Source organism: Capsella rubella, unplaced genomic scaffold (genome assembly GCF_000375325.1).
Source record: "Capsella rubella cultivar Monte Gargano unplaced genomic scaffold, Caprub1_0 scaffold_4, whole genome shotgun sequence".
Lineage (NCBI taxonomy): Eukaryota > Viridiplantae > Streptophyta > Magnoliopsida > Brassicales > Brassicaceae > Capsella > Capsella rubella.
Genome location: NW_006238920.1, coordinates 7,452,080 through 7,477,924, shown reverse-complemented (window position 1 = coordinate 7,477,924; position 25,845 = coordinate 7,452,080). Strand labels below are relative to the sequence as shown.

The 25,845-nt window shown below is 37.2% G+C and overlaps 5 protein-coding genes across 6 annotated transcripts; 2 read left to right on the top strand and 3 right to left on the bottom strand.

Moving 5' to 3' along the window:
• Positions 1-7,008: 7,008 nt before the first annotated feature.
• LOC17887645 lies at positions 7,009-11,673 on the bottom strand. Of its 2 annotated transcripts, XM_023783938.1 has the most exons (14): positions 11,379-11,673; positions 10,433-11,299; positions 9,640-10,320; positions 9,464-9,547; positions 9,318-9,377; positions 9,188-9,238; positions 8,986-9,054; positions 8,817-8,897; positions 8,679-8,741; positions 8,440-8,508; positions 8,289-8,348; positions 7,998-8,191; positions 7,831-7,915; positions 7,009-7,749 (listed from the first exon to the last, which is right to left on the bottom strand). In XM_023783938.1, exons 7-14 carry the CDS (start codon positions 9,034-9,036, stop codon positions 7,126-7,128), a joined length of 1,227 nt encoding a protein of 408 aa, XP_023639706.1. In that variant the 5' UTR covers positions 9,037-9,054; positions 9,188-9,238; positions 9,318-9,377; positions 9,464-9,547; positions 9,640-10,320; positions 10,433-11,299; positions 11,379-11,673; the 3' UTR covers positions 7,009-7,125. The 2 variants fall into 2 exon arrangements, with proteins under 2 accessions (XP_023639706.1, XP_023639707.1); XM_023783939.1 differs by lacking the exon at positions 8,986-9,054.
• On the bottom strand, positions 9,197-11,299 carry LOC111831091. The gene is made up of 6 exons (XM_023784613.1): positions 10,627-11,299; positions 10,433-10,575; positions 9,640-10,320; positions 9,464-9,547; positions 9,318-9,377; positions 9,197-9,238 (listed from the first exon to the last, which is right to left on the bottom strand). Exons 1-6 carry the CDS (start codon positions 11,297-11,299, stop codon positions 9,197-9,199), a joined length of 1,683 nt encoding a protein of 560 aa, XP_023640381.1.
• A 637-nt stretch (positions 11,674-12,310) lies between the features above and the next one.
• LOC17887752 (branched-chain-amino-acid aminotransferase 1, mitochondrial) lies at positions 12,311-13,962 on the top strand. The gene is made up of 8 exons (XM_006294469.2): positions 12,311-12,433; positions 12,516-12,692; positions 12,776-12,907; positions 12,987-13,085; positions 13,182-13,298; positions 13,386-13,481; positions 13,660-13,772; positions 13,848-13,962. The coding sequence occupies exons 1-8, from the start codon at positions 12,326-12,328 to the stop codon at positions 13,960-13,962; spliced, it is 957 nt and encodes a 318-aa protein (XP_006294531.2). The 5' UTR covers positions 12,311-12,325.
• A 710-nt stretch (positions 13,963-14,672) lies between these two features.
• Positions 14,673-17,097, top strand: LOC17889961 (probable glutamyl-tRNA reductase 3, chloroplastic). Its single transcript, XM_006293943.2, has 2 exons — positions 14,673-15,336; positions 15,510-17,097. Exons 1-2 carry the CDS (start codon positions 15,117-15,119, stop codon positions 16,868-16,870), a joined length of 1,581 nt encoding a protein of 526 aa, XP_006294005.1. The 5' UTR covers positions 14,673-15,116; the 3' UTR covers positions 16,871-17,097.
• Positions 17,098-18,673: 1,576 nt separating this feature from the next.
• On the bottom strand, positions 18,674-20,651 carry LOC17888563 (pentatricopeptide repeat-containing protein At2g30100, chloroplastic). The gene is made up of 2 exons (XM_006293919.2): positions 19,744-20,651; positions 18,674-19,608 (listed from the first exon to the last, which is right to left on the bottom strand). The coding sequence occupies exons 1-2, from the start codon at positions 20,479-20,481 to the stop codon at positions 18,829-18,831; spliced, it is 1,518 nt and encodes a 505-aa protein (XP_006293981.1). The 5' UTR covers positions 20,482-20,651; the 3' UTR covers positions 18,674-18,828.
• Between the last annotated feature and the right edge of the window lie 5,194 nt (positions 20,652-25,845).

The window sequence follows — 25,845 nt, the reverse complement described above, 5'->3', positions numbered from 1 at the left end:
CAACATACATAAAACACATTTTTGCTTCGTTTGAAGATGATACAGATCATCCGTATGCATGGAACCAAGGCAGCAGCTTCTGTCGGAGAAGAACGTGTTTCGGGGGCAGAACGGTATTACAAGTTACTACACTCCAAATTACAGCATTTGTCCTTTTTTTTTGTATTTATTGTCACACAACTCACATCGGTCAGCACTCAGCAGCCTGACTGCGGGGGAGGTGGCTATAGCGTCCTCTTAACTTTTATTTTTTAATAAATAAAATCCATTAAAATTAGGGTCCAATTTTTTTGTTTTTTCCCAAGATACATAATTAGGGTCCATTTCAAGGGACCTCAAAATTTCAAAAATAAAAGTGAAACAAAATGGAGAAAAAGTTATTGAAAACAAAAAAATGCTAAAAGTCTAATGTGTAAAAGTCTCTTATATATTGACTTAATGGAGTAAAAAAGAAAGTTGTTAGAAGAAATGTGTGTTCTCTTAATAGTTTATTTCAGTTAAAAAAATATCCACCATCTAATGTTATTTTATTGGATAGATTAATGTATATACAAGGAAGATTGAATAATTAAGCAATCAACTCTACTAATTTTATTATTAGCTATCTCTTCAAATTTAATTAATGAAAAAATATGTTTTATGGGCAAATTAGTTAACAAGATAAAAAGTTTAGATTTATCAACAAGACAAAGTAGAAAAGTTTTAGTAATACCGATCATGTTTCCGATGAAAAATATTCAGTTGCAATTTTATATAGTTAACTATTTTATTAGCATGATATATATATTATCTTATGTTGATATAGTTTAAATAACATGTTTCGTAAAATTGTAGCAATGGTGGTACACACATTGTTTATCCGATGTGAAGAACAACTGTCATCACCAAAGGTAACAAAGAGACGGTAACTTTTGTAGTTATTTATTTTATTATCTATGCCAATCATATCATATCGCTATACAATTATAAATTATCTAATAAATGAATAATTATCTAGTTAAAATCATTTATTATATGATCATCTAACTTATATATTAATTTGTTAATTTATTATGGTAATTTATTTCGTATCGTTAACTTATAGGGCTTATTAAATTTGTGCGCCCAGAAGAAACAGAAACAAAATTTCCGGACATGATAAACTCATAATTAAACCTCTCTCCTATTGTGATGCTAAGTTACCTCGCTAACCCTGGCCAGATTTGGTTATATCTTTTTAATAGGTTTTATGGTAACCTACAGAGTAGGTATTAAACAACACGCTTCCCTGCTGCAACTCTGACGCACCGACCTGGGGGGAACCGAGATTTTGGAGAGCTGAAGCAATGATTATTGAAGATACGGTACTGTTAGCGGTAGCCGTTTGCCTATTAATTACATCGATATCGAAGTTGCCTCACAAACAAAAAACTGAAACAACAAACTCAATAACACAGCACTTACCTCAACTGTCGCAGAAGAACAAAAAACTCAGAGACTTAAAGCTTCAGGTATGCATTTATGGCTGTCTTTTGTTCGGAACTTGTTAGCTCTGCCTGTATTCAATGTTTTTTACAGTTACCCAATATATGATAAACTAATCGATATGTTTAGATTTATGGTACTAAATTTTGACATTAATGGTGTTGCAGTTCCGTAATGGCGCTGGTTGTTCGTTTAGTCCGTGGGGAGTGGAGATTGAACGAGCAGGGGGATTACGAACACGTATCCGATCTCCAAGGTTACTGTTTGGCTGTCCGTGTGCGTGAGCGAGATGATTTCAAGACGGTTACTGAATCGGTGAAGACAAGGCTGCAACTTAGAGACGAAGATAGGGTGGAGCTCACATATCAGTGGCCCAAATGGATGATGGGTCCGGAGTGGCAAAGGGCATATCCAATAGAAATCCAGAACGATGAAGACATGACCCTGTTTATGGCTATACGGGCTGACCTAGACGAGGTGTTCCTGAGGGTTAAGGTTATACGCGTGGGCGCAAGCGGTCCAGAACAAATACTGAATCAACCACAACCACAGTTCGCTCACGCCGGTCGGAGTTCAGCCGAAATCTCCGACAAGTACTGGAACAGCACGGAGACACAGGAAGCTTGGACTAGTGTGATAACCAAAATGTTACTGGATAAGCAAGAGGTTATACCGGGGCCAAATTCTGCAGGTGGCATCAGACGGGCCACGGGCCTAAATAGTCATTTTTACGGCCCGGTAAGAGGAACTGCTGGTGGGATAGTCATATCGGAGAATGCGGAAAACGTTCCAGTCCACCGGACATCTCCACCCCTACGTTTCGGGAATCGATCACCGGGTACAACCTCTTCAATGGCTGGGGCTAAGGATAAGGGCAAGCAGAAAATGAAGTTCGATGATATTGTCACCGACGAAGACTACCATGTTTTCAAGAAGCAGTACCGAGCAGAAATGTGGAAAGAGGTCTGTGCGACTCAAATTTCCCTTGGAAATAGCCAAACCGGTGCAGACGAATACGGGGTTAAGACGGCAAGGCAGTTAGATTTTGGCGTGAGCAACAATCCAAGTAGCCCAAAAGGCGTCAACCTAGGCATCTCGGGTGGGATCGGGGAAGCTAGCGAGAGTAACGTCATAACCATTTCCTCGTCGGATTCAATGTTCCGGACACCAAGTCCAAACTCGGCTAACGTGTCTTTCTCGTCGGAGGACATGTCTACGGATCCAGATCCAGACTACGTAATAGGTATAAATTTTTGGTAGTATTCTCGCTATGTTATATGTTACCGATTAAAACGCCCTTATCCGCTAATTTGTAAGTTACCGGGTATAAAAGACCGTACCTTATAAAGTAAAACTTACCGTGGTTAAGCTAACTATTATAAAACACCGTTACCGCTTTTGCAGATAGCAACATGTTAGCGGAGTACTACTCGGACTCAGAGGTCCCAGTTTGCCTCACACCGGTCCAACCAACACAGCAGGACAAGGGGAAGGGTATACTGTTGGAGGTTGGCCAAGAGAACGCTTTAGACGAGGCAGGGATTTCATCGGCTCCGCCTTTAGTCACACGACAGATACGGGATCTTGTGAGAGATACCCCGGTTCCAACTGTCTTGTACGATATGGATGCACCACCATATTTTGATGATCCTGGCGAAGAAGGTATTACCGACCAATAAACATTTTAGTCCAATGCGAATTCAAATATCTTTCTAAAATTATTAGTCACAAGCCTCACTACACATTGTACTTCGTTGAATGACAGACTTCCTTAGAAGGGCCTTGAAAGATGCTGACTATGAAGGGGATGATGTATTTGTTGGGAGGTTGTACAAAGACAAGGAGGACTGCACAACAAAACTGGCCATCCATGCGATAAGAAGGAAATTCCATTTCATCTGTGCCACATCAAGACCAACTGTGGTGGCTGCCGTGTGCGTGAGTGATACATGCCCATGGAGAGTGTATGCTACAAAATTGGAAGACAGTGAAAGATTCGAAGTTCGAACAGCCATATTACATCACACCTGTAGTGTGGATGCTAGGGGGGACTTCCACAAGATGGCATCAACGGCTGTGATTGGCAAATTGATGAGGACCAAATACATGGGCGTGGGTAGAGGACCGAGACCTAATGAGCTGAGGAAGATATTGAGGCAGGAATTTAGCCTAAATGTCTCATACTGGAAAGCGTGGAGAGCAAGGGAAATTGCCATGGATAATGCTATGGGGTCGGCAATGGGGAGCTATGCTTTGATACAGCCATACTTCAAACTCTTGGTGGAAGTCAATCCGGGCTCTCTAGTCTATTTGGAAACAGCTCCTGGGTCTGACGGTGTGGAGCGGTTCAAGTTTCTTTTCTTCGCCCTGAGTGCATGCATCAAGGGATTTGAGTTCATGCGGAAAGTCATTGTCATAGACGGAACACATCTACGCGGTCGTTATGGAGGTTGTTTGATAGCGGCAAGCGCCCAAGACGCGAATTTCCAAGTGTTCCCTATCGCATTTGGGATAGTCAACAGCGAAAACGATGAAGCATGGACCTGGTTCATGGAAAAACTTTCTGAGGCGATCCCAGATGACCCTGACCTAGTAATCGTCTCGGATCGCCATTCATCAATCTATTCTAGCATCCGGAAGGTAACTTAAAGTCCACAACTATACTATTTTAGAAATCGGATAATATTTCTCATACGTGATAATATATTGTTTAGGTGATAATAACCTGTTAAGTACTATAACTATGAATATATCATATAACGCCGAGTGTTGCTACTTTTCTGAAAAGGTGAAAAATGATTTGATTTGCACGCCATTTAACGACATTCGGATGGCTAATTTCTTCCTTTGATGTTATCTGCTAATACTTACAGAACCTCCATACCTTTTTAGGTTTATCCCATGGCTTCGCATGCAGCATGTGTGGTACACCTGAAGCGAAACATAATTGCTATATTTAAGTCGGAAGCGCTCAGCTGTCTGGTTTCTAGCGCAGCAAGAGCATACCGCTTGAGTGACTTCAACAAACTGTTTGGGGAGATACGTGTTATGAACCCTACTTGTGCAGACTACCTAACTGGAATCGGTTTCAAACACTGGACACGATCACACTTTGTTGGGGAGCGATACAATGTGATGACAAGTAACATCGCGGAGTCTCTAAACAACGTCTTGACAATGGCTCGGGATTACCCGGTGATATCTATCTTGGAGACTATCCGTACTACCTTGGTCACATGGTTCGCCTTGCGGAGGGAAGCGGCTAGAGTGGAAGATAACATCTTACCCCCCAAGGTGAATGAGATGGTGATTGATAATTATGAGGCTGGTTCTGGTTTTATGGTGATGAAGATTGGAGATGGTCAGTACAAGGTCCATGACGACGCAGACTCAGCGTTCGTTGTCCATCTATGGGAGAGAACATGCACCTGTTGTGAGTTCCAGATGCTTACTATTCCTAGCACGCACGCTATTGCTGCAGCAATCCGAGAGGGCGTGAGGGTGGACACTTTGGTTGGGGTGTCGCACACAGTTCCCCACCTTAGGGCTTGTTACGCAGAGATGATCATGCCGGTGCCTGATATGGAAAACCTAGCACCATCGCCAAGCGATGTCGGTGGAGGAAATCTAGCACCACCTTTTATGCGGAGGCCCCCAGGTCGCCCGAGAAGAAGGAGACTTTTCTCAAGGGGTGAATTCCGGGTAAGTTTATAATGATAACTGAGGTGTTACCGAGTAATATTTTCATTATATTGCAACATATTATTTATTAAAATAAACCCCACTTCAGGGAACAACAAGGAGGAGATGCACAAGGTGCCGTACTCTAGGCCACAATAGGGCTACATGCCGTGGTCCATTCCCGGTAACTTTCTTCGAAATGCTTTTTGAACTCGATTGGGAATAATGATTTCGAGATAACACATTGAATTACATGTCTCAGTGTCCATAGGTGGAAAAGGAGCATAAGTTTTTTGAGCTTCCAGCAGACCAAGCTGAGCTTTGTTTAAAAATAAGGAATCATGAGAATGAATCAGCGGTGGGGTATCAGTAATTTTCATTGTATAAAGTAACTAACATGTTGCCCTGTAAATGTTTAATTATCTGTAATGGTCCCAGCAGGGAAAACTCTAAATCGGTGTTTGGCTAAACAATGTTAACTATGTTGGCATTGTTTATCTAAACAATGTTTTTTAAAAACTCTATTATGAATACAGCTTGGTTGGCTTAATCTATTTTGTATTTTCTTTCAACATGCTGCTATGTTTATGAATTGAATACTACGGAATGAGCATATAAAACTTAAAAGTTTGTATCCTGTTAAAGTTTATATCCGGTAAAATGCCCAGACCATATACAAAACTCAAAATTATCCGGTAAAATATAAGTTAGTGATTAATTTTGATATTATTTCATATCATCCTAAAAGTTTAGCAAACAGAATATACCCAAGAACACCAAATTACCTTTTATACATATACATAAGCCTTCCTCAACGACCGTAGGGTTAAAAAATATAAAATGTTTTCGAAGCTTAATATTTACCACGGGTGAGTTGAAAGTGATTTAGAACAATAATAACAAGGATGTGCTATCTACGAAATATAACAGATCATATTGGTTAATATACGACTTTTAAATTTATATTAACCGTTAAAACTTATCGAATGGCGATAAATCTTGTTATATTGCGATAACATATTTAAACTCTAACCCCTATTTTATCAACCCAAATGATTTATGAGATAAGATTATAAGTAACTCATACCACTGTAACAAAACAGATATATATTTTCTTTGTACTTATAAAAATTAAACCCTACCACAATTTAATCAACCCAAAACAATATATAATCTCGATTAAATTGTGAAATATAAACCCTAACCATTATAGAAAAGATATAAAGCCTAACCAACCAAATAAATAGATGCTAAACCCTAGACAATATAGTGTCAACCCAAACCAACCAAATAAATACGAATTTAGTTAATAAATTTAATGCCTAACAAATACTTTAAAAATGAAGATGATACTTACGTTTAACCGTTACATGTAATATGTTTAATTATGATTAATTGTCTAAATGATTGTGTGGCGCAAACAAAGTTAACCAAATCAAGGCAAGCGTGTATGCTACAATGGTTATTAGCAGGATATAAGATAACTTATCGTTATAATATATAAGTTATTGCATTTATAACTAATAAACTCTAGCCGTTATATAGTCAACCCAAACCGAATTGTGAATACACATTCCGTAGCAAAATATATAGTCTACCCCCTGCTTTATTACATAACCATCCTACTAATTAATATATGAAGTTACCCGTTATATGGTAAATAAATCGTTTACCAGATAAATTATATAGTATGGCGATAACATTTATAATGTACAAGGTAAATTGCGCTGCTACTTAATTTATGAAAAGTAGGAACCTAACTACGTTTTTACAGAAGCAAACCCAAAATATGACTAATATTATTTACTTAGTACAGGATTTTTATTTGGAAGCGCAATAATAGATAACTAGATATAGTAACAATAACGATAACAAAATACGATAAGCATGTTATTACCGATCCAATGTAGATGTTAACCGAATCATTAAGAGTTATCTCCATACATACCGAGACAGAACATAAACTGAAAGTAACTGGCCCTACGCGGCACCAGCTAGAATAATGGCTGACACAAGCCTCTTTATTTCAGACTCTAACTGCTCAACAATAACCTCAGCACATTCTTCAAGTCCACCTGTGGCATGCGCGTGAATTAAAAATACAGCCATGATACCGGAATCAAAAGCAGACTGCACCTGAGGTACGCCCATTGGCCGAGAGATGGTGAAAGGTCCTGTAAGAGATTGACTTAACCCAGCCTGCTTGATGAGATAAGGGAGCATAATTGATATTGGCTGGAGTTCTGCAATGATTTCTTGATCCTTCCTAAGGTGCGTGTTACAGTCAATCACAACGATGCAACTATTGGCCAGGTCTATGCACAGGGAAACCCAGTGTTTTCGATCAAAGTTGAAGGGAACATACAAACAATCCGCTTCGGAAAACAGCAGAGCACGACCCTTATCTCCGCCACCTAAAAATTGGGTAATGACGTCGTCCGGAAATTTAAACTCAGCAGGGCTGGGAGACTTGGAAAATTTTGAGAACTGGCGGAAGAGAAGCGACACAAACTTCGAGTCTAGAAGATCGACACGAAGTTTCTGTCCATCAATATCATCCGTCCGCAATAGATGAAGACTAAATCTAATAAGAGCATCCATGACCTACGTCGAAGGAATACACGAACAGTCAGGTTAGAAGATAATGACGTCGGATTGATTTTAAGCAAACTTAGGTTAGCAAACCTTTGCACTAAGATGTTTCCTCCTCTCTATTATATCAAAGACATCTTTATTTGACAGTGATGCTTCCCCACCCAGGCTTATTGATCTGATCATACAAAAGCCATGTGATGTTGGAAATAAATATACGCAAAGTACAAATAAACATTGTAAGGACGATAATGTCGTACCTGACAGCGCTGAGCTTCTTCAACGAATTCTGAAAACGGTCTTCAGGATTCACAACAACATGTGATTCCTTCTCAATAGGTGATGGGTGGCCAACCAAGACTTTCGTCTTCTTATCATACTGGAACCGGCCATCGAGTTTGGTTGAGAACGTCCGCATTCTCTTGCTCCTCCTTCCTGGACCAACTTCTCCTACTTAGGGTATAGAAAACAGAGAATGCAGGGGGTTGTTTAAATTGATAACACTGCAGATATTTGTAACGCCGAAATATACGGGTTAACTTCCGTGTTACCGGCTTCTGTATTGGCAAAATCGGGTTTTTGGTTACGCGAGGAGGGGGGGTGACAAAATCCTAAAACAGAAGTGAAGTACACTAATGGTAAGGGAAATAAACATTAAGAAATAAACACGGATATCGAATAATAAAAATCTAATCAACTAACCACAGTGTTATCCGGGTCGTTAATCCCAACTACCTCCGCTCTAGCAGAAGGAACGTCCAACTCCTGCAACTGCCCATGAACCAACATATAATTGAGTCTATAAGACAGCAGACAGATACAAACCATTTTATTGGATAAAAATCATTTTACTGGATACAACCCATTATTTAAAGCCATTATTGCTAATGATATAATGCCGGATAAGTATAAATCGACTAATAAAGATCTAATCAACTAACCACAATGTTATCCGGGTTATTAATCCCATCTCCCTCCCCTCTAGCAGAAGGAACGTCCAACTCCTGCAAATGACCATGTTTCTTATTAAATTTTGTACACATCGGATCCATCTTCAAGTTAGGGCAAAAAAAACTAACCATATCCACTTCAACACCCGTCATTGGAGATTCGACTAAGCCATCCGGTTCAATCACTCCAACACCAGACTCATCCACCCCCTGCAACAATATATTATAACTTAGAATTGGTAATACACAGTACTATTTGCAATATGAACATGAGATAACCGTTAAGTGTGGAACTTACAACTACTGTGTTAGGGTTAATTTCAACTGCCTCGTCAAGCACAATGTCCATATGGTAACGACAACCATACTTCACAAGAGTGTTACAAATTCATTAATGGATAAATTAGACAACAAGTAATTGGAATAACAATCTATCCTAACAATGTCAGATTATTTAACACCATCGTCCAAATTTCGAAAACAACCATGTTTTGACTAACCTTAGCTATCTAAGAGGTAAAGCCTACTCCATCACCAACAACCAAGCCAAGCTGAACAGGATTAAATTATTTAGTTATAACAGATGTTTATCAATGGATAACAACATAGACATCATTAGTCTCATATTACCGGCTGCGTCTCAATTCTACCATCACAACCATTCAAGACACACCCACCGCCAACCTCAGACTGCAACAGACACAAAATCAAAACAGTGTGTAATGGAATTTTAAAAGATTTTCTATTATCGACTAAATCAAAACATATACACTAACATCCTTGTTAACAGGCAGTATAGTTTCCGCGCCTGCATCAGGGGTAACAGCAGGGTTCTTAGGAGCTGTCTGCGCAATATTGGGCTGTAAATAGGGGAATGTGTGATTAAGGGATATTAAATAGAATTACATAAATCTGCCAAATAAAGAACTGTCTCTAAAATGTAATAACTAACCGCGTTGGAGTTGTCTTGATAACACGACAGAACAGCAGCAATGGAGTTCATGGCGGCGGCCCGGTTGGTGTAGACAACATCAGTCTCGGCAATGGAGTGAATGGGAGTAGGCCGGTTGGTATCCTCGACAACAATCTCAGGCGAAGTTTCCAAGCGATGAATTCCCTTAGACGGTTGTTTCGGGGATGTAGGGGTTGGTGAATTAGTCCTCTGGTGGTCGGATAAACCAGAATCAAGCACATCAGAGTGTTTGGGAAAAACTCTGTTTGCGTTGGTTGTTATCAAATCAGTTACACCCTTTATGATCCGAGCCTCCATTGCGGCCAGCTTCGAGTCCAACAGACGGGAGAGCGTTGCTAGATTGCACATACCAGACACACCAGAGGGAGCTTGAACAGCGGTTCCGCGATCTCTATTCATTCCAGCTTGGGAAGAAGAAGGTTTTTGGGCTTTCCTAGCTCTGGTAATTTTGGCCTTCACTCCCCGTTTCTGCTTCTTGGGCGCCAACTCCAACTGGGATGGAATGCATCCTCCGGTAAACATGTCGTTATTGAACAAAAAACCCTCCTCTGCTAGCGACACAATGTTATCAACCGCCACGTCAGCACAGTCGTCATCCCAAGTCAGATCCTCGTCGGTATCCATCTCGAGATCGGGGGATATAATCGGGTCAACCAAAATCTTAAAAATCAAGATGGTTAACATTAGAACTGGATAAGATGACAAACGAATAAGAATATCGTTATATGTAGCGCAATTAAATGGTGGATATACAAGAGGTTAGCGTGCTAACCTCACAGTTACTGTCCAACCGTTTCGCATTAGAAATTTTTAGTGGTACAGAGTGGCGAGTTCCGGCGTCGGCAGCAGGCTCTTCATCGGAATCGCTACACGGATGCTCGTGGGATGGTGATCCCTCTTGAATTGCAGGAGCGGCTTACAGTATAACAAGTTGTAGAGCATATAATAATCCCTGAACGACAACACAGGTGGTAGCCAATTGCACAACATCCCTATCTTTGATAGACTTCATCATCATCTCAAAGGATAGCCGCCCCCAAGGATATGAAAGAAAGAACTGTAGATCCTCGCACATCTCCGCATGTTCTTTGACAATTTTAGGGTAGTGTGATGTAGGCACAAGGAATCCATCCACTATGGCAAGACAAACAAACCTTTTCCGAATCTCCTTATCTGTCACATGCCTCTTCTTAAGCATGGATATTACTCGATCGACGGTGACGTCCTCCTCGAGCCCAAAAAGTGTACTGTAGTAAGGAATTTTAATACCTGCAGTCCCTTTTCTTTTCCTCTTCTGCATATTCGGAAACCTACCGCATTGGAGACCGGTAACAATCTTGAATTCGCGTAAAGAGAACCTAACCGGGGTACCAGCGAAAACTACCCAGATTTCATGAGCACGAGCAACTTCGAGCTGTCTTGACAAAAGGAAAAGCCCAAAGGAAGCTGACCAGGCGGGTTTATCTGGGAAATCCATAAGATTTCCAAAACCAGTCGACCGTATCCACACCCTCTCTTCATCATCCATGGCGTCGATTATCAAGGAGAGGGTTTTCATCTTGTGATATACATTTACTCGCTCTCCCAGCGCTTCTTCACCATATGCGATTATCCGATTAGGGAGTTGCAAATCCGTCATCTAATAAAGGGGAAATCTGGGAAATTATCGATTTGTAATCAATAGATTGGGAAATTAATGTCTACGAAATAGATCTTACCGAAAAAAGCAAAAACGAGACTGGAATCAGGCAACAAAACGAACTCGCGAAGTCTGTATTTTGCGGACGAGGAGAAGAAGAGAGGAAACAAGTGAAACTTAAATGGTTGGCGAAAAGTCAGGTCTCCGGTAATAATCACTTCGAAATACGCCGATTGCGAAACCAAACACATCTTTTCCTTTTTATTTTCCCTAGGCAAAAAGAAATCCAGCCTAAAGATTTTTCCTCAGCAATCTTTAGGTTAAATGATAGCCTACTCTAAATCATGAGTATAGGGCTACAGTCGGAAAGAAAATTGAGAGCTAATTTTAAAGATAGGGTATCGAGAAATTTTATTTTTTGGTCAATCGAGCACATCCTTTGCAATTTCCCTAACTTATATACACAAGAGGACATATAAATGAAGTGTAGAAGTTAGTCTATAATTTATGAAGATCTATTTTTTTTTATTGTTAAAATATTTGTTATATACATAGAAGCATTTTTTTCCAATTTACAATAGCTAAAAAAAACGAACTAATAAAAAATAAGTGTGGCTAGTTATCTCTTTAATTTTTCAATCTTGAATAGTTATTTTTTATATTATTTTTATTTTATTAGAGGAGTATAACTTTTCTTTTGATTTGATCGACGTTTATTATGATGTTTAAATTTTAATTACAACGTGGATGCATGTGTTTGTTTACTAGTTTTAAGAGGGTTTGAAAGTTGAAACTTTAGCCTGTATATGTGCTTCACATTTTGAACCGTAAAAGTTCTGTTTGGTCTGAATTTATAATAGATAGTCCTTGAAATTAGATTCTAGTTATATGAAAGAATGACCAAAAAAAAAGAAAAGGTATAAAAGGAAGCTTCAATAGGTGTATTTCTTGTGTTACAGTGAGGATGAAGAGTATGCTGATGTTGATTGGGACAACCTTGGATTTAGTCATGTACGGTCAGATTACATGTTCACCGCCAAAAGTAGCAGTGAAGCAAACTTCGAACAGGGTTACCTTAGCCGTTACGGCAACATCGAGCTAAACCCTGCTGCTGTAATTCTTAACTATGGCCAGGTAAAGCTTCTAATCTCTCTAACTTTCCTGGTATTCTAATTAATGGTTTATAAAACTAAATTTTTCTGGTGGTTTTCTCAAGGGAATAATTGAGGGGATGAAAGCGTACAGAGGAGAAGACGGTAGGGTTCTTCTCTTCCGTCCAGAGCTAAACGCGATGCGTATGAAGATAGGAGCTGAGAGAATGTGTATGCATTCTCCTTCTGTTCAACACTTTATTGAAGGTGTTAAGCAGACTGTTATTGCAAACAGGCGTTTGGTAAAAATTTCGATACCTTTTGGTCCACGAAATGAATCTTTGGTTTAGGTTTCTTTAAAGGGTCAGGATTGTTTTCTCATTAGGTTCCTCCTCCTGGAAAAGGCTCTTTGTATCTCAGACCGTTGTTGTTTGGAAGTGGAGCAAGCTTGAGTGTGGCTCCAGCACTAGAGTACACGTTTCTTGTGTTTGGTTCTCCTGTTCAAAACTATTTCAAGGTCATGATAGATTTTTAAAAGAGAGAGATTTCTTCTTTCCAATATTGTGTCTTGTTCTTGAATTTGATTGCTTGTATAGGAAGGCACAGCGGCGTTGAACCTGTACGTGGAGGAGGTGGTTCCACGCGCCTATATTGGTGGAACTGGTGGCATAAAAGCAATTACAAATTACAGTCCAGTAAGTTTAAACTCTCGCATCCTATTTGGTTTCAAGTACTAAACAAGGTGTTTCGTTCCAAAAAGTAATTTTTGTTTTGGTGATAAACTGTAAAAGGTACTTGAGGCGATGAGAAGCGCGAAATCGAGAGGTTTTTCGGATGTTTTGTATCTTGATGCAGAGACTGGGAAGAACATAGAAGAAGTCTCTGGTTCTAATATATTCCTTGTGAAGGTTAAACAAACACTATGTTAAGACTGAAGTTGAATGCTTTTTCCTTCTTCTATTGTATACTAATTGAAGTTTATTGAGTTCTTTCAGGGGAATACAATAGTGACTCCAGCTACTAACGGGACAATTCTAGGAGGGATCACGCGTAAGAGCGTCATCGAAATAGCCCTTGATCTTGGTTACAAGGTTAGTAAGTCATACCATATCTGTCTTACTCTTAACGTTGTTAACATCCTTGAGTCAAAAACAGAGAAATACTCTGTTACCTTTTTGAGTCAAAAACAGAGAAATACTCTGTTACCTTTTTGAGGCAAAACAAATCACATACACACTGGCTAGTTTTTAAGAAGTGTCTAACGGGCAGGTGGAAGAACGAAGCGTTGCCGTAGAAGAACTGAAGGAAGCAAGAGAAGTTTTCTGCACTGGAACTGCCACTGGGGTTGCTTCAGTTGGAAGCATCACGTTTCAGAACACAAGGTCTCTTCTTTTTCTTCTTAATTCTCCACATGTACATGTATGTATATAGTATGAGGTTTATTAGAAAATGTGCAGGACTGAGTACAAAGTGGGAGATGCGTCTGTTACACAGGAACTTCGATCTGTTCTGGTCGGAATACAAACTGGCTCTATCCAAGACACTAAGGATTGGGTTTTGGAGATTGCCTAAGTTTTTCTCATACAAGATTATATGTTGCACTCTTTCATCACTTATCAAAAGCTTTTGAAACAGTTTATGATATAACTCTATGTTGCATTTTGGTATGATCTAAATATCATTTGTTTCACTCTTCAGTAATGTAATACCACAAACAAGTAACAGTTGAGTTTAGTTTCGACAAACTTACACAGAGCAAATCTTTTCTACTTTGTGATTTAATAATTAAGTTTAAACTGTGTAATTTCATATGATTATTTTTTAGTCAGGGGATGTACTGAAAGTTTGATACAAGGATTTTAGAAAATTTTCGATTGGTTTTAAAATCATATGTTATTCAGTTTGTGATTTTTAAATCTTTTCTCAAATCTCATGTTATTGAACTTGAAGTTTACATAAACTCATTCAAAATAATTCACAATCTCTTGTCATTCAAATTCAATCAATAATATATATATATATATCATATCAAACTCACTAGTATTCAAACTTAACAATATTTTTTTGAGAATTATAATAAAAACTGATTTTGATAGATTTTGAATATATTTTTACTTGAGAAACAGGAATAAACAAATCTCATCTCTGAAAATGTTATTTTGAAGGATTTTGACAAAACAATTCACAAAAACCTTTCTTCAGAAACAAAAAAAAATATAAAAAAATCTTCGTTCCTCACTCTCCCAAATTTTTTGATTTCATTTTATTTTGGTTTTAATTTTTTCCATAAAAATCTTACCAAATCACAAACTATTTTTCTATTTCTAAAATCAAACATTCAACGATACCACCAAAAATATCCTACAAAACTCAACTCAAATCTGTCAAAATCTATAAATTCCTAAAATTTTCAAAAATCTTTAATTGAATACATTCGTGCATGTAATCCGACCAGTCAAAATTCTCCACTTGTTATCTATGTTTTGGTTTTGACCCAAATCGCCTCATCATCATCAAAAATCCCTAAAATCTAAAACGTCGTCTTCTCTGCTTCACGAGGCGTATATGTGAAACTCTCGAAACCGAGCCTGATCTTACGGACACAATGATACCTTCCTCCTCAACTCCCATCAAATTTGGTTTCTTCTAAAGTGCTTCTGAATTAGGCATCTGTTTGCTTTTACACCTCTTCCTCCTCGTGATCGTTTTGTAAATCCATCAAAGCAATGGCCGTTTCTTCTAGTGCAGCCTTTGTTGTCATTATCCCCAAGGTGAAGAAGACGTCGTCATGGAATCACCATTCTCCGTATCTGTTTCCGATTCCTACGCTTCCGATGAACAACAGGACAAGGCGAGGTCTGATCCATAGATCCCGTTGCGAGCTTTCTCCTTCTCCCAACGACTCATCGGCTCTGAACCAGCTTAAGAATTTATCTCTAATTGACAGTAAAATGAATCTCCTTTCTGCAAATTTTTCATTTTGATCATAAAGCTTTGAGGGAGAAGACTCGTGGTTTATATAAGACTCATAAAGCTTTTGTTTTTTTGAGGGAGAAGACTCGTGGTTTATATAAGACTCATAAAACTTTTGTTTTTTTTTTTAATTCCGGTACGACCAGGATACACAAGGGAGAGAAGCAGCATTGTGGTGATTGGGCTAAGCATTCACACAGCTCCATTAGAGATGCGTGAGAAGCTTGCGATTCCAGAAGCTGAATGGCCACTAGCTATCACTCAGTTATGTGCTTTGAATCACATTGAAGAAGCTGCTGTGCTCAGTACCTGCAACCGTATTGAGATTTATGTTTCTGTTCTTTCTCTCCACCGTGGTGTCAAAGAAGTTACTGAGTGGATGTCTAAGAGAAGTGGGATCCCTGTTTCAGATATCTGTCACCATCGGTTCTTGTTGTATAACAAAGACGCCACGCTGCATTTGTTTCAAGTCTCAGCTGGTTTGGACTCTCTTGTCTTAGGTGAAGGTCAGATACTTGCACAGGTTAAACAAGTTAGTCGGGTAGGTAAAGAAAAAGTAGGGAATAATGGGTTTGGGATGATGATCGGTGGGCTATTTGAAAAGGCTATCTCTGCTGGAGCGCTTGTTAGACAAAAGACTAATATCGCCTCTGGTGCTGTCTCTGTTAGCTCAGCTGCTGTTGAACTTGCTCTCACCAAGGTTCCAGGAGTATTATCTGTTTTGATGTTGGTGATTGGTGCAGGAAAGATGGGGAGGCTTGTGATCAAGCACCTTGTTGCTAAAGGTTGCACTAAAATGGTGGTTGTGAACCGAAGCGAAGAGAAAGTTGAAGCTATTCGTAAGGAGATGCCGCCTAGTGTTGAGATTATTTATAAACCCTTTGATGAGATGCTAGCTTGTGCTGCGGAAGCAGACGTTATATTTACTAGCACAGCATCTGAGACACCATTGTTCTTGAAGGATCATGTAGAGATGCTACCTCCTCCTCCTGCAGATCATGCGAGGCTCTTTGTTGATATCTCTGTTCCTAGAAACGTTGGTTCTTGTGTTGCTGAATTAGACGGTGCACGGGTTTACAACGTGGATGACCTCAAGGAAGTCGTTGATGCCAATAAGGAATACAGGGCGAGGAAAGCAATGGAAGCTCGGGATATAATCACGCAGGAATCCAAAATGTTTGAAGCGTGGAGGGATTCGCTGCAGACGGTTCCAACAATCAAGAAATTAAGAAGCAAAGCAGATAGAATCAGAGCAGCTTCTGTTGAAAAGTTTATGTCGAAACATGGGAATGACATTGACAAGAAGACGAGGGAAGCCGTAGAGAAACTAACCGGAGAAATAGTGAACAAGATCCTGCACGGCCCAATGCAACATTTGAGATGCGATGGGAGTGACAGCAGAATGCTGCATGAGACACTAGAGAACATGGAGGCTCTGAACAGAATGTATGAACTCGACGGAGAGTTACTCGAGGAGAAGATTAGAACTAAAAAGAAACAAAAATAGATAGACAGAGAGAGAGCATTTGTTACATCCATTTTTAAGGTACATAGGTGTAACAAAGGGTTTGATTAATAAAACGAACTTGAGTAGAGAGAGTGAAGATGTTCTGATTGATGTACTTGGCTTTGCATGACCAAAAGGTTTTCTTTTTTTCATAAACAGACTATTATTTACATACAGATTTATTAGACCATCTCCAATGGTTAGAACCCCATGATGGTTCTCAACAATACATATATGTTTTTGTTTGAGTTGAGTTTATGTACTTTTAAGATTGAGATTGAGTTGTTGCAGGTTTTTTAGTTTGAGTTCAGTTATGTTTCAGTTCTTTTTCAAGTTTGAGTTCATATATAATCTTTTATCAATGTTTGAGTTTGGTTTTTGGTTTTCTAAGTTGCAATTATAGTGAATTGTGAGGTTTTTGGTAAATAAAAATTTGAAGGTTTTGGACCTTATGGTTTTCTAAGTTGCAGTTTAGTGAGTTTTGAGGTTTTTGGTAAATAAAATTTGAAGGTTTTGGACCTTATGGTTTTCTAAGTTGCAGTTTAGTGAGTTTTGAGGTTTTTGGTAATTAAAATTTGAAGGTTTTGGACCTTATGGTTTTCTAAGTTGCAGTTTAGTGAGTTTTGAGGTTTTTGGTAATTAAAATTTGAAGGTTTTGGGCCTTATGGTTTTCTAAGTTGCAGTTCAGTTTGAGAATTGAGTTTGAGTAGTTGCAGGTTTTTAAATATTTGCAGTTTTTTTTGTATTTGCAGGTTTTTAAACATTTCCAGATTTTTTGTGTATTTGCAGGTTTTGTACCTTTTGGTTTTCTAAGTTGCAATTCAGTTTCAGTAGTGAGTTTGAGTAAATGCAGTTGCAGGTTTTAAAACATTTGCATTCGTAGAACAAGCATCTGCAAAGGACTGAGACTGAGTAGTATTTTTTATCAACAATATTAAACAAATTAGTAACATGTACTAGTGAAAGCTTAAAATAACAACAACATAAAGAAGCATACAAATAAGAATTAGCATGAATAACACATTGAAAAATCCAGACTTAAGAATCTATGTAAGAAGGTGATGATTCAAGCAGAGAGTTTTTAAATTTCAGATGAACCTTGAACCCAAATCCTTGAATCTATGTAAGATGGTGATGTTTGAATCTATGTAAGAAGTAATGATTCAAACAGAAAATGAAATTTCAAGACCATAACCTGAAAGTTTTTAAAACAGAACTTGAAACTTCAAAAATCAAACCTGCAATTCCATATAGCTTATAGAGACAGAACTTTAAACCCAAATCATGCAGTATAATAACCAAAACCTTTTTAAGTTCTTAAAACAGAACCTGAACTTCAAAACCAAACTGCAGTTTCACTTCTTATAGAGAAAATAGAACCTTAAACCCAAATCCTGCAGTTTTGAAAACCAATACCTTAAAGTTTTCAAACCAGAACCTGCAGTTTTTAAAACCAAAACCTTAAAATTTTAAAAACCAATACTGAAAGTGTTTAAAATACAATCTAAAACTTCAAAACAAAAACTTGCAGTTTTAAAACAGAATCTGATTAGTGTGATCCTAAAACAGTTGCAAATAAACAAGGTAACGTATAACAAAGAACAAACAAACCACCCGAAAGTTAGGCATTAGCAAGACATGATCCAGACCTATCATCTATAACTCTCAAATAAAAAAATGCTAAGTAATTACCTCACCAAACATTTGACTAACTTCTGGAGAAGTAATGAAATGACCTTGAGCTCCAAATACATCACGAGTAGAGAGAGTGAAGATGTTGTGATTGACGTACTTGGCTTGCAGGACATAAAATTTATGATAGCATAACAAGACCAAAAAATTTTCCTTTTTATAAACAGACTATTACATACATTTAGATTTATTATATACCGAAAAATTGTAGATCCAGTTCTCTCCACCTAAGCTAGAGTCCTTAAACTTCTTTCTCTATCTTTCCTTCACATCATCTTCACTATCCACAACTTATATTTATCCATGTACATATACACAAGACAAGGTCCTACCAAACCAGCATCAAACAGCCTCTTGCACAGCCCCATATATGCTTCAATATCTCTCGGCCGTTGGATCTTCCTAGTCATTCCTTGCATCACAGCCACTCGATCAATATACTCCGGATGCAAGCCAGAGTCGATCATCGTTATCAATGTCTCTGCAGCCTCTTCAAAGTGCCCTCCTTTCACATACCCTCTGAGCAACCAAGACAGAGTCTTCTTCTTTCTTTTAGATTCCATGAACTCAACTCGTGTCAGAAGCCGCGAAACTGCATTAACCTCTTTTTGTGAAGCGCAGATGGCCATAACGATGTCGTGGAGCTCAGCTTCCGGTTCTCTCCCTGCAAGTTTCATCTTCCAAAGCTGTTTCTCTGCTTCTGGTCCACGTCCTGCGCATATGTACATAGCGAGGAGCCTCTCGTGGACCACCCCGATAATGGAATCCTCTTGCTGGCCTTCCTCAACCGCCCAAGTGGCCAATTGCAATCCGCGAGATAATGTTTCTGACTGGTACTTCTCAATGAGTACCCTATCGTGGTCATCGATTTCAGTAACATAACCAGCACGTGTAAAGCGTTTTAACTCGCGTAATGTCTTCCCAAGACTATTCAGCTCTTTCACAATGGCTGTCATCGCAATTAGATAACTGTAAGCTTCTGGCATTAGCCCAGAGAGTCTTAACTCAACAACCAAATCAACTGCCTTCTTATAGTCTCCATCAACCTGATATAAACAAAAGACACATCCACATAAAAAATGCTAGCCAGAAAAAAATTGAGAAGTAACCATCCATATCACATCTCTTTGATCTCAAATCCACCAAACTTGTAAAGATTATGTAAAAGTTTTAAAATTTACCATCAATTTCCAAGCAAGATACCCAACTGGTCCACCTTTTCGACCTTCAGAACCACCAACAACACTATAACCAAACCCATCTCTCCTCCTTAAAACCTCCTTGACAAACAAAACCGCACTTTCTTTCTTCCCCATCTCACAATACAAAGCAATAACCTTCTCCATCATACTAAAACCAGGTTTTAACCCAACACAATCCATCTCAATCAATAAGTCGAATACTTGGTCTGCACCACACTCCTCCTGTATCAATTTCTTAACCCAACCACACATAATCGAAACCATAAGCTCCACCATCTGTTCATCAACTCTGTTTTCCTTTTTCAACCATTCAAACACTTCTAAAGTACACCAAGAATCTCTACCTTCTTGTGCGAAGTAGACAAGCATCAATTGCAATTCTCGAGAAGATAGTCTATGATTCATCTCCTCAAGAACATCCGATGGTTCTCTAGTCATCCTCTCTAACTCTTCAATCGCTTCGAAAAACCCTTCTCCAATTTCATCTTCTGCTTCTTCTCCTCCTTCTTCCTCGCTTGTGATGAATTGGTCTAGCTCCACGGAACGTGACAGTTTGAGGTCTCGAAATTTCCCAGCAGAGTAGTTTAGTTTCAGATTGCAGCTGATTCGGGAAACGGATTTCACGCCGGGGGTTCGATAAACTCGTCGGAGAGAAATCGACGGCGAGAAGATTAGGTTGAGTTGCGTCAACGAAGCGAAGCCACGAGCATAAGCCATAACTAAAGTAATCCCAAATGAGAAAAATCAAAAAAAGTTTCTAAATTTTTATGGAGAAAGGTTTAAAGTCAAAAACTTTGAAACTAAAAAGCTTTAAAGAATCTAGTTTTAGTGATTTCTGGAAAGATACCATGAGAGTGGAAACTAAGATAATCCATGGAATTATAAAAAGAGAACCTTACCAGTGAGGAAGACAATGAAAGGATAACAGAAAATTAAAAACTTTAATTTATTTATCTAATTAAATGAAGGGTTGAGATTTGATTGAGGTTTTTTAATCGAACGGTAGATAAGTGAGTCTTGGTTATGAAGCAGAGGCTACGAAGCGCTTACGTGTCATTGTGCCGCTTCAAAGCTCCCAGCATCGCAATATACTAAGCCGAGAAAAGACTTTTCTACCCTTGTAACTAATGGTTGTTGATTGTTGTTGTTGATCCTTCAATTTTTTATTTATTTCATAATTAATTTTGGTTGGTTGCACAAAAAAATATTAATTTGGTTGAAGTAAAACTAAGAGAGAGATATATATGAATATTAAGATGCTAATTTCTCTAGGACTTGGTCTAATTTTTTCTAGCAGAAAGATTTTATACAATTTGACCACTCTGTTATAAAAGAATAACAAAGGGTTAGAAAGGGAGTTTTATAAAATTGTAATGTAGGCTAAGTTGCATATCCAAAACACATAGAGAGACATATTTCCCAAAGAACCAATATTCACTTGTGGCGGTCGCAGTTGTGATTTAGCCCAAGCAAATGAGTAAGTTTTGGCCCACTAAAAATAAGAGATCGCTATTTAAACCGATCCCAATTCCCACATCAACTAAAACAAAAATAACTATACCTCAAAGCATTTTCGCCTAACTGAAATCTTTTTTTGTTGTTTTGATATTTTTGGTTTCTAATCCAAATTTTCGAGGTTAACCAAAAAAATCAAAACAACAAAAAAAAAAAAAGTGGATTTTAAAGCATATGTTTTAGCTTTTAGAAGATTATATGTGTTTAGACTTTAAAAAAAAAAACATATGTGTTCAAAATGTGAAACTTGTAAAGATTTGATGTAGTTCTTGGGTTTTATCGGCTGAATGGCTGACAACATTCGATGACACTTGGACCAATTGGGGTTCATTGACAACTTAGTTAGAAGACCGGAACTTATTGGGTAGCTATTGTAAGGGGTCCTGCTTTGAGTTTGGAACAAGTGTATTTACACTACACTCAATCAAGAGAGTGAATAAGCAAAATGTAGAGGTATACATGTTGGAAGCCTGGAACTATCTACGTTTTTGATAACCAGAGTCAGTAACATAAGGTTTCGTGTACAAAAGAGATACAACTGATTAGTACAAAGAAGCCTTTGAGATGCCTAGGGGACTGCCACCAGCTAGAAGCGTTCCATCACTTTACAAAAAGGATATTCACAAGTAAACCTATGAGACCCTACAAGTATTGCCTTGTGCAAAATAATGAAATTGAGAAATTGGACGCATAGATAATCAGTTAGCACACACCCTCATGTTATAAAGTATAGCAAGGGATGTGTTGTACATGAATGGTTACTTGGTGGTTCTAGAGTTACTACATCAAGATTCTTTGAGTTTCTCAAGTTGGATAAGGATACGTATGATCCGAAAAGAGATGGTGTCTCGTGGTGATAACAAGAAGTGATCATGAGCTCATATTCAAACATATGTTAGCCTCTAATCAAGATACATAAAAATGATTCCAGAAAAAAAACACAAGATGAACCATGTACTAGGCTTGAAAGCATACACAAGATTAATCATGTACACGGTTGGCTATATCTACAAATTGAGTTCTCCAATTCCATTGAAGCCAAAGTATTCAAGTAAGCTATCATGTGGTGAACACAATACTCTTATTAATTCTTTCTGGTAAAGCTAATGGAGAAACCCAATCAAATGATCATGAACACACAAATTGACAAGTTTCATAACCAAGAACAATCCATAATTTTTATACTCACACCTTTTGGATTGCAGCCTTGAGAGACGAGATTTAATTTTTCAGCTTCGGTTACAGATGGACGAGACATGCCTTTAGATTCCCGAATACTCCACATCCCGCAACAAACAATAGCAAAGCCAAGCCATCAAATTTAAGTATCTAGAGTATTGCTAAACAGTCTACAGAGAAAGAAAAGAACACTAAAAATCCTCAGAAATCTCGCAAGCTATAAGAACATGCCAATGAACACCATCATCAAAAGAACCAACACTATATAATCAGATCGAAACCCCATAAATAGACCCAAAAATCAGAAGTTGATAGTTTACTCTGATACAATATAAAAGTTGAATGTTTCTTATCATTAAACTATAGTGAATTACATACTCATATATATAATGCAGAGGGATACTATGAATACATAAGCAGTGGTTCTTCGGGGAGCCGAAGCTGAACCTAGAGGACTGCCGTAATAAAATCTTGCATGGTCAATTCGTTTAACTGTGTAGGGGTAATTTGCAAGTTCTCTGAATCCTGGACCCGGTAAAAACTCTTGTTTAGTTGCTCTAACTTGAATGTTGGAAACGTGGGCGGCTTTGTTGAATCCTTGAACAGCGCATTGACCTGAACCCATCTCTAGTTGAAGTTACCCTCGTCGTATACCTCACCCCCCATTGTATAGCCGTTGCTTCTTCTGATAGAGTAGTGAATATGTCTGAAGGCCAATAGCCTAGTGGAACAACATTGGCTATAACACCATGTGTCTAAATAAGCATCTCTCTGCATAAAATATGTAAATGTTAATAAATATAATGTTATTATTTTATTTTACTTTTAATAATCCTTAATTGTTGAAACCATACTGAAAAATGTTAAAATAAACCATACTGAGCATGTCCAATGCTTGTATCTTAAGTTGTTACTTAGTAATAATAGACCAAAAATTAAATCATTAATGATAATTTAGACTAGATATGTATGTTAGTTAAAGAATTTTGTGGGTATATCTTAGTGCCATGTGTTTACTTGTGAATGGTTTGAGTTTAGAAAAAAAAAATAACTCATTTGTACTATGTGGTTTACTTATGTTTTACTTATGTTTTGATTGAAATCTCATTTGGTTGAAAATATTTGACAAAATTTTGGCAACAATTAAGATATGATTTATACTATGTGTTTTTATTATGTTTTTATTGAAATCTGATTTGGTTGAGAATATTTGGCAATAATTAAAATATGATTTGTACTTTGTATTTGAATTATGTTGTAATTATGTTTTATATTATGTGTGTTACAAATTAATAATTTCATGTTTTATAAAATTTTAGTTTTCAAATTATTATTTTTAAGAACTTTAATTAAGAGTTTTGTCATTGAAGGTGGATAATTTTAATTATCTTCAAAAATCTCTTATTTTTAAAAAGTACACTATTTATAACAAAAAAAAATTACAAAGAAATTTTGGTAAGATACAAGCATTGGACATGCTCTAAGGCTTTTATATATATAGTTGGATTCAAGCCCGGTTGCCTGAAATTATTTTATAGAAAAGATTATGAAAGGCCTTGAAATGTTTAGTTATGTAAAGACCTAGAAAAATATTTAGAGAGCAATTTATAAAAGGCCCAAATGTTAATATGAAAAAAATAAGAAAAAGCCTCAAATGTTTATTCTAAAAAATTAAGAAAAAAAGCCTAAAGTAATACCTTATGTCCAAATGCCAGGGACGATGAGTAACTAGGTTTGGGAACAATTGTCTAGTTCCTCGCATGTTTCTTCCGATGAGTTTTTGAAGTGCCAGACTGTCTAATCGGTATGGTGCTCGGAGGGCAGATAAGTTCCGTAGAGTGTCAAACTTGCCACCGAATAAACGCACCGGTTTGTACCACCATATTCGATGGTAGTTTTATTGTGTCATTAAAATTTGTTTTTTTAAAAAAAAAAAAGAAAGAAAAAAACATGAATCTTATGGTTTTGAAACGAAGATTGAAGCATAGATGGTTGATCCTCTCTTTTAACACAATTGATAATGTCAACATCTGGACTCTGGATTACTAAGAGTAGGGGAGGAAAATCGTTACCAAGTAATGTGAGCACGATGAACAAACTTAAAACCGTGAACAGGAGATATGGTTTTTTTATCGGTATTTTATAACTAAGAAGACTATGACTAAATATTGTTTTTGAAAGGAAGTTACGAATTGTTCAAAATTCTTTTTGAATTTTGAATCCAAGAATTGTTCCTTGAAAATGTTGCACAAAAAAATTTGAAGATTTATGTTTTCTTTAAGAAAACGACCAATAGTTTAGAAAATAAACATTATATTTAAAAATGTAGAATAAAACTGTTACAAAAGAAAGCAATTTTAAAAACAAAGTTAATGAAAATAATAATATAGTTTATTTTTATTTTTATCTCTTATGAATAAAAATATCAAATTATCTATCCATGCAACAACATCGTAGCTTTGTGATAGCCATAATAATTTTGTTTGTATATGAAGTTGATATAGCGAGAAATTTTTTACTGATTTTTTGACCTTAGAGAAAGACTATTTATAAAATTCTTAGGTCTTGGGAAATGTCAAATTACCGTATACTGTATAATATATATATATATTTTTTTTTTTGGTCAAATTATTTATTTTATATCACTATTGTTTTATACTTAGATCTTCCATATTTACGAATAGATACTTATTGTGCATAATATTACTAACGTTTATAAGGCTGAACGTATCATTTGAATTTTATTTTATGGTGGCAGTTAATGGAATGTTTAACAAAAATAAAAATAAATATGGAATATGTATTCAATTTTCTTGCGGATTTTATAGATCATTTTTGTGGCGTTGAATGGGCTACGAATTAAATTATCTTATAAATTTGGAAAATTATATGTTTTAGATACTGAAAAAGTTAGAAGTAAAATATGATCAATAAATTATTTATGGAAAAAAAATCAAAATACCAAAGTGAAAGAAGAATTGAAATATGGATATTTAGTAAAATTTTATTAATAAATTATTCAAATGAAATATTTACAGTCTTAGCAAAAAGAAACTTTCAAATTTCTCCATATATAGACTTAGTAATCTCCTTTGTGTCTTTTCATGTCCGAGGATATTGTTCTCCTCCAATAAACTTGTGCTCCATCCATGTCAATTCTCTAGTCTGTTGTGGTTGTGGACCATCACTCCCTAGAACGCACAAAATACATTGCACAGAGAGATGATGATAAATAATCAATTACAATCCAAAAACTTTTCTTCAAATTGCTCAAATTAAAAAGAAAATTTGCTAATCTTTATCGAGTTACGTATTCATTTTGGCTTTGGTTTAGTTTAGGGTAGTGAAGATATGATTCGTTCTCTACTTCTTTTTTCCACTCCCAGA